We start from the raw sequence: 5,649 nt of genomic DNA on the forward strand, positions 1-5,649 counted from the left end.
CAAAAGCGTGACGTTACTTTCTCTTCTACACTCTGGCAGGCTTCAGGCGCGCGCGGCTCTTTGATTGATTGATTGATGTACTTTATTTAGTAAGACATGAGAACAGTACATGGCAGTACATAACAGTACATGGAAGTACAAATTCGCGATACAAGGTCTACTAAACTGGATAGCTCAGTTAAGCACGTAGCTTGTTTAAGATGAGATCCCCATGCACACAAATCATGTTGACATATAAGAGACAGACAGATATACACACTACTATACAGAATGTCATACAATCAGTTTACAGGTTACTGGTATGAAGTATGAAGGGTGAAAAATATGTACAAAAAAGAGAGAGAGGGGGGGGGGGGGGTAGGTTAGGTTAGGACATGGGGTAGGTTAGGACTTGGACAGGGGCCATTTTTGAATTGCAGCCTCCTGAAGGTGTATCTTTAGGGCATTTTTGAAAGTAAGTAGGGTTTTACACTCCTTTACTCCTTTTGGTAGGGCATTCCACATTTTTTTTGAAGTCCTCAGGTTATGGAGTCAGAACAGTCTCATAATGAATGAATGCACAAGTCTTGGTTTGTATTCACACATTTGATTTTTGAATGAACAAGTTCTGGTTTGCATGTGTTTCGTGTTTGTGTTTGTGTTTCAAGTCCACGTTCGTGTTTCAAGTCCACAGCTTTCGTGTTTCGTGCGTTCGTGTTTCAAGTTTGTGTTTGTGTTTCAAGTCCACAGCTTTAAATCCACAGTCTGTGTATTAAAGTCACGTTTGTGTTTTGTGTTTGAAATCCACAGTTTAAAATTCACAGTTTGTATTTTGTGTTTCAAATCCACAGTTTAAAATTCACAGTTTGTATTCTAAAGTCACATTCCAGATGCTCTGCTTCACAAATATAATTCTCTATTTATCTCCAAAACACTCAATTTACAAACACAAATCGGTTGGTGTGCATTTGCACACTGCTTCTCTGTGGTGGATCTCCTCTGTGCACGCACGAATCTTTTTGAGACTGACCTGACGGTGGGCGTAGACAAACGTCGTCATTGGCTGATAAATCTGTCAATCAAAATCATGATTCTGATTGACAGGTTCATCAGCCAATGAGACGGGTTCCCTTTCAGCCAATCATAAGTGCTGTTACATTTTCTCCGGCAATCAAACAGTCATATATCTATCCTCTGCACCTGGCTGCGCAGAGTAGAAAGCAAAGGGGGCGTAATGGCGGACACGACAGAAGTTTGGGCCAGGGATTGAGAAACAATATGAAGAATGCTGCTGGAAGTAGTGGTTAACAACGTGAATCTGTAAGTAACACATTTATGTTATTATCCCCTCATTGTAAATCATCTAATGTTATTGAATTATAATAAGTTGAAGCATTCTGCTTAGCCACGTAACAGATGATGATGATGATGATGGCATGCCGACGTTGGGTTTAAGCCTCAAATTCATGGTATTTGTCTTCACATGAGGGAAATACTTGTTTTACAAGCGAAGTGTAAGTTGATTAAGATAAGAGTTGGATTATATTATCGAAATATAAAAAACCCTCTGGTGGGGTGGGTGTTATATTGAAACACGTGACCCGTAGAAAGATGTGACTAGGGGGTGTTTCCTGGCTGTGAGTGACGCATATGGTAGCATATTTCTACAGGTTACAGGTGTCAGCGTGACACCGCACCTCATTATTGTCATTGAAATCACAGAAGACAAACCTAAACAGTATGAGGGCTCGTCTTTGTTTATAAACCGCGGATTTTAATATATATATATCTTTTTTTTGTGACAGGTTCAAAACTGAACTGTACTGTAGGGTCTGCAAGGTAACAGGATAGGTGGGCACTAGGGACATCTGGGCACCTCGATGTAAAATGGACTATTTTGTCCAAAATCTAAAAAAGTGTAAAATTTGGAAAATGTTTTTAAAGTATACATGATTAGAACAGGGGTCTTCAACGTTTTCAATGCCAAGGACCCCCTAGTTAAGAGAGAGAGATGAAGAAGGGAGTAAGAGACCCCCACTACATATTGCATAAAATTGTGTTGCAGGTTAAACTTTTTCATAGATTTCATAGATGTTGCACTATCATGTTGGATTCATGTTAATGTGTATTTTAAAACTGTCAATACTTAGTACACCTGACCTTTCACTCTGTACTTGGTCTGATCCTTTTTCACACCAAACCTCTTTGCCGAAAATAGCCGATCTACAAGCTCACTGTAGATTGCCTATATTTGGTTAAAGTTCTCCTCAGAATAGGGATGCTAGGGTTCAAGTGCTTAATGAAAACTGATAATAAATCCAATCACGAACATTTGACGGCCCCCCTGTAGTTACTTTGAGGACCCACTGTTGAAGACCCCTGGATTAGAACATGCTTAAACATTTGACATTAAGGTTTAATATTTCTACAATTACTACAAATTGCTGCAAAACCTGTATAACTAATCGTTTTGGGGCAGAAACAAGAAGTTGAAGGATAAAATTAAGTCTGTTAATGATGTACCGTGCATGTTCACATCAAGTATACTTTACATTACTAAAGACTGTTAATGATGTACCGTGCATGTTCACATCAAGTATACTTTACATTACTTAAGACTGTTTTTTATTTATGTATTTTATGGGTAGTAGCCTAATCAGCAGCTGAGCAAAATAGTGTAACATCATGTACTTTTTAATTATAATGCTGCATTTGATAGAACAACATTTGAGGATCTATATTGCTATATTGTGATTTATATCATGTGCCTCATACTCTACTGTCAGTGCCTTATATAAATCTTATTTTCTCCCCCTAGTTACAGGGACCATCTCATCTAGCCATGGGTTCAGAGCAGGCCAGTCATGGCCAGAGGCAGCTCACAAGTGCTGGACATTCCTCCAGTCCAGGCAGGCCAGAGCATGGCAAGAGGCAGCTTCCAGACAGCTCTTACAGTGGGGCAGGCCATTCCTCCAGTCCAGGCAGGTGTAACGGCCGAGAAGTGCAACGCCCTGAGCCGGAGTCGAACCCATGACCCACGGCTCACCAGTCCGGCCAACAACCCACCTGCGCCAAAGAAGCTAGCTCCCTCGGTGGAGGAAGTTGTGGCGAGTTGGGGACGCTACACAGGCCAGAGCATGCCAGTCATGGCGAGAGGCGGATTTTACAGGCCCCTGGGGGGTACACCACTAAGATGCCGAAGGCAAACTGCCTGACGTGTGGGAATCTTATGCCTTTGCAGATGTTGCCGTTGCATCTGCGGGCTTGCTCTTTGAACGTAAGCTGTACAGCTTTCCTCTAATTTCTGAAGTTATTTTTTCTCTTTTGTGTGCAAATGAGTGTTTGATTGTCTCTAGCTCTGTCTTTTTTTTTAGGAGAGTAAATCCGAGGCATCTCCTGACGAAGACTGCACGATTATTGAGGAGCCAGTGCGCCGTTCTACAGCTGACGCAGACCTTCCTACTGCTGAGATTGAAGACTCCATAGAGATGGGAGAGTCTTGTGAGGTAATCGAGGCTTATTCATTATATTCCATAGGAAGTAATCATAAGTTTCACTTCATAATGATATGATGCTTAAAGTTATAAATGGGCATGCTGTTTTGTTATGGAACACACAATATACTAATTTTGGATCATAGAATTATATTACTATTGCTAGACAATATCGTATGTCTGAGGTTCATTAACTCGGACTCTGTTTTTGTATCATTCTCTTTTGCTTTCTTTGTTTTGCAGGTTTGCCCAATCTGTCAGAGAGAATACCCAATAGATGTCCTTCCATTTCATGCCAGTATGTGTGGTGAATGGTAAGACGTTTTGACTATAGATTCAGATAAAAAGATGTGTTTGTACATGTTGGCACATGTACTTTATGTACACTGCACAAACACACTTTAAATTAATAATGTCATTACTGTATTTGACAATGTTATCTACAGATAAATATTTCTTGCGACCAGCTTGCTTGGGACCAGCTGGACAAGCAAGGACTTATTTTGAAATAGTCATGAAAATGAGTTATGATTTTACATTTTTTATTTGGGCTGCCTAGGGAAGCAGCCAGGACCAGAAGTGGAGAGGAATTGCCAGCACCTTCAGTTCCAAGAGGAGCTGAATTCTCAGGACCTTCATGTCAGTTGTTCCGACAACATGAATGGTGAAGACGTCAATCGACATGTTTGTCAATTGCCATGCAGAAGCTGAAGACTGGCTTCAGTATTAATTAAGGTTGGTATATTGGCGCACACACTTCCTATGTTTGATGTTTACCTGGTATCCTATTTTGTATGACGGTATTTGCACCCTACTTAATGAAACTATATCCAGTATCCTGTCGTTTTGTGCCTAGTGTTCATGCCATATACTGCCATTAAATGGGGCACTGCCATCTCCCCTTTGTTTTTACATTTTCTTTTGACATTCTGCTAGTCTCACACTCAGTTTCGCTGTCGTGACACTGTTGACCAGGGGTGGAACCGAAACTGCAGCAGCAGCTCTGACCCTAGAGGATGTTGCTGATCTTGACCATCGTGAAACTATTGGTTTGGTGGGTAACGGTTACAATTTAGCATGTCTTACACAGAGTTTTACACCATGTTTGTCATCACATGCATCAAACGGATAAGTGAATTGGTCAGTGTTGGCAAATTTTAACAAGCTTTGTGTGTCCCTCTGATGTACTCCAAATGTTGACTATTTGAAATTCAACTTTTGCCCTTTTTGTGGAATGCCTCCTGGAGGCAACTTTCTACCTAAATAAATTTGGTCCCCTTTTGTGATGTGTCCCTGTTGTAGCTCAAGAAAGCAGATCTTACTGAAGAAGAAATGAGCCGTGTCACTGATCTTTGCCACTCCTGGTATCAAGCTACTCTGAACTCCACCAACCAGGACTGGCTGTTTCAGTGTCTTCTTTCACATGCTGTAATAATTTGATCAATGAGGAGAGTAAAGGGTTAACATAAATTAGTTTCAGACTTCTTAATATAGTAATTAAGAGAGAGAAAAACCAAACTAATGCCAGTAAACTTGAAAGTGATGTATTTTCTTTTTAAAGTGGTTAGCAGAGTTATCTATTCATATTAGGTTTTGATAAGGAGTCAAACAGGTCTAAGGTATTTGGTTTTCATATTTAATATAAAACGTTAACTAAGCAAAGACTACGGAGTGGTTTTATGTTGTATGAGTGGGTGCAGTGGATTGGATGCGAGGGGTTCCAGAGTAACAATTGCCCGTGGGAGAGAGCGGAAGAAGGTAGAGAGAGGAAGGACTGAGAAGAATGCATTTGGAGAAATAAGAAATGTAAAAAGGCCTCAGTACATTGTTGGGTACAAGTGTGTCAGTGTTTGCCAGCGGAGCGTGTGGTCAACTGGCCGTAGAACTACGCCATTATCGAGACATCTGCTTGGAAAAGACTGTTCTGGACAGAGAGTCCAGCTCTGTTGCCGTTTGAAATGTTTTCCATTGCAAGTACTGTATCAGAGAAATGTTTTCCATTGCAAGTACTGTTTGAAGACTCTGCAAGTACTGTGTCAACAAAGAACTATCTGTTGGAGTTACTGAGGACCAGAATCACCGCATCGCCGGAACGTCTCGCAGGCCTGCAACGTGGGGTGGATGTGCGTGGGTGTGTGGACCCACAGTGTGTTAATGGTTTAAAGTTACTGTCAAG

General features: G+C 41.0%; 1 protein-coding gene across 3 annotated transcripts; it reads left to right on the forward strand.

The window, feature by feature from the left end:
* Nucleotides 1-1,239: 1,239 nt before the first annotated feature.
* LOC311064524 (uncharacterized protein) lies at nt 1,240-5,238 on the forward strand. 3 transcript variants are annotated; one of them, XR_014602710.1, is made up of 7 exons: nt 1,240-1,299; nt 2,798-3,256; nt 3,354-3,485; nt 3,717-3,787; nt 4,033-4,208; nt 4,410-4,527; nt 4,776-5,238. XR_014602710.1 is itself a non-coding variant. In XM_084084384.1 (5 exons), exons 2-5 carry the CDS (start codon nt 3,173-3,175, stop codon nt 4,139-4,141), a joined length of 396 nt encoding a protein of 131 aa, XP_083940510.1. In that variant the 5' UTR covers nt 1,240-1,299; nt 2,798-3,172; the 3' UTR covers nt 4,142-4,378. The 3 variants fall into 3 exon arrangements, 1 of the variants encoding a protein (XP_083940510.1); XR_014602711.1 differs by having other exon boundaries at nt 4,422-4,527; XM_084084384.1 differs by lacking the exons at nt 4,410-4,527; nt 4,776-5,238 and having other exon boundaries at nt 4,033-4,378.
* The last annotated feature ends 411 nt before the right edge of the window (nt 5,239-5,649 follow it).

Source organism: Gymnoscopelus microlampas (assembly GCF_963454915.1).
Source record: "Gymnoscopelus microlampas genome assembly, chromosome: 17".
In the NCBI taxonomy this organism is placed as follows: domain Eukaryota; kingdom Metazoa; phylum Chordata; class Actinopteri; order Myctophiformes; family Myctophidae; genus Gymnoscopelus; species Gymnoscopelus microlampas.

Coding starts and splice junctions, on each gene's coding strand:
- LOC311064524 (XM_084084384.1), top strand. CDS start 3,173: ATGCCGAAGGCAAACTGCCTGACGTGTGGGAATCTTATGCCTTTGCAG. Junction 3,257..3,353: donor TGCGGGCTTGCTCTTTGAAC/GTAAGCTGTACA, acceptor CTTTTTTTTTAG/GAGAGTAAATCCGAGGCATC. Junction 3,486..3,716: donor AGATGGGAGAGTCTTGTGAG/GTAATCGAGGCT, acceptor TTTGTTTTGCAG/GTTTGCCCAATCTGTCAGAG.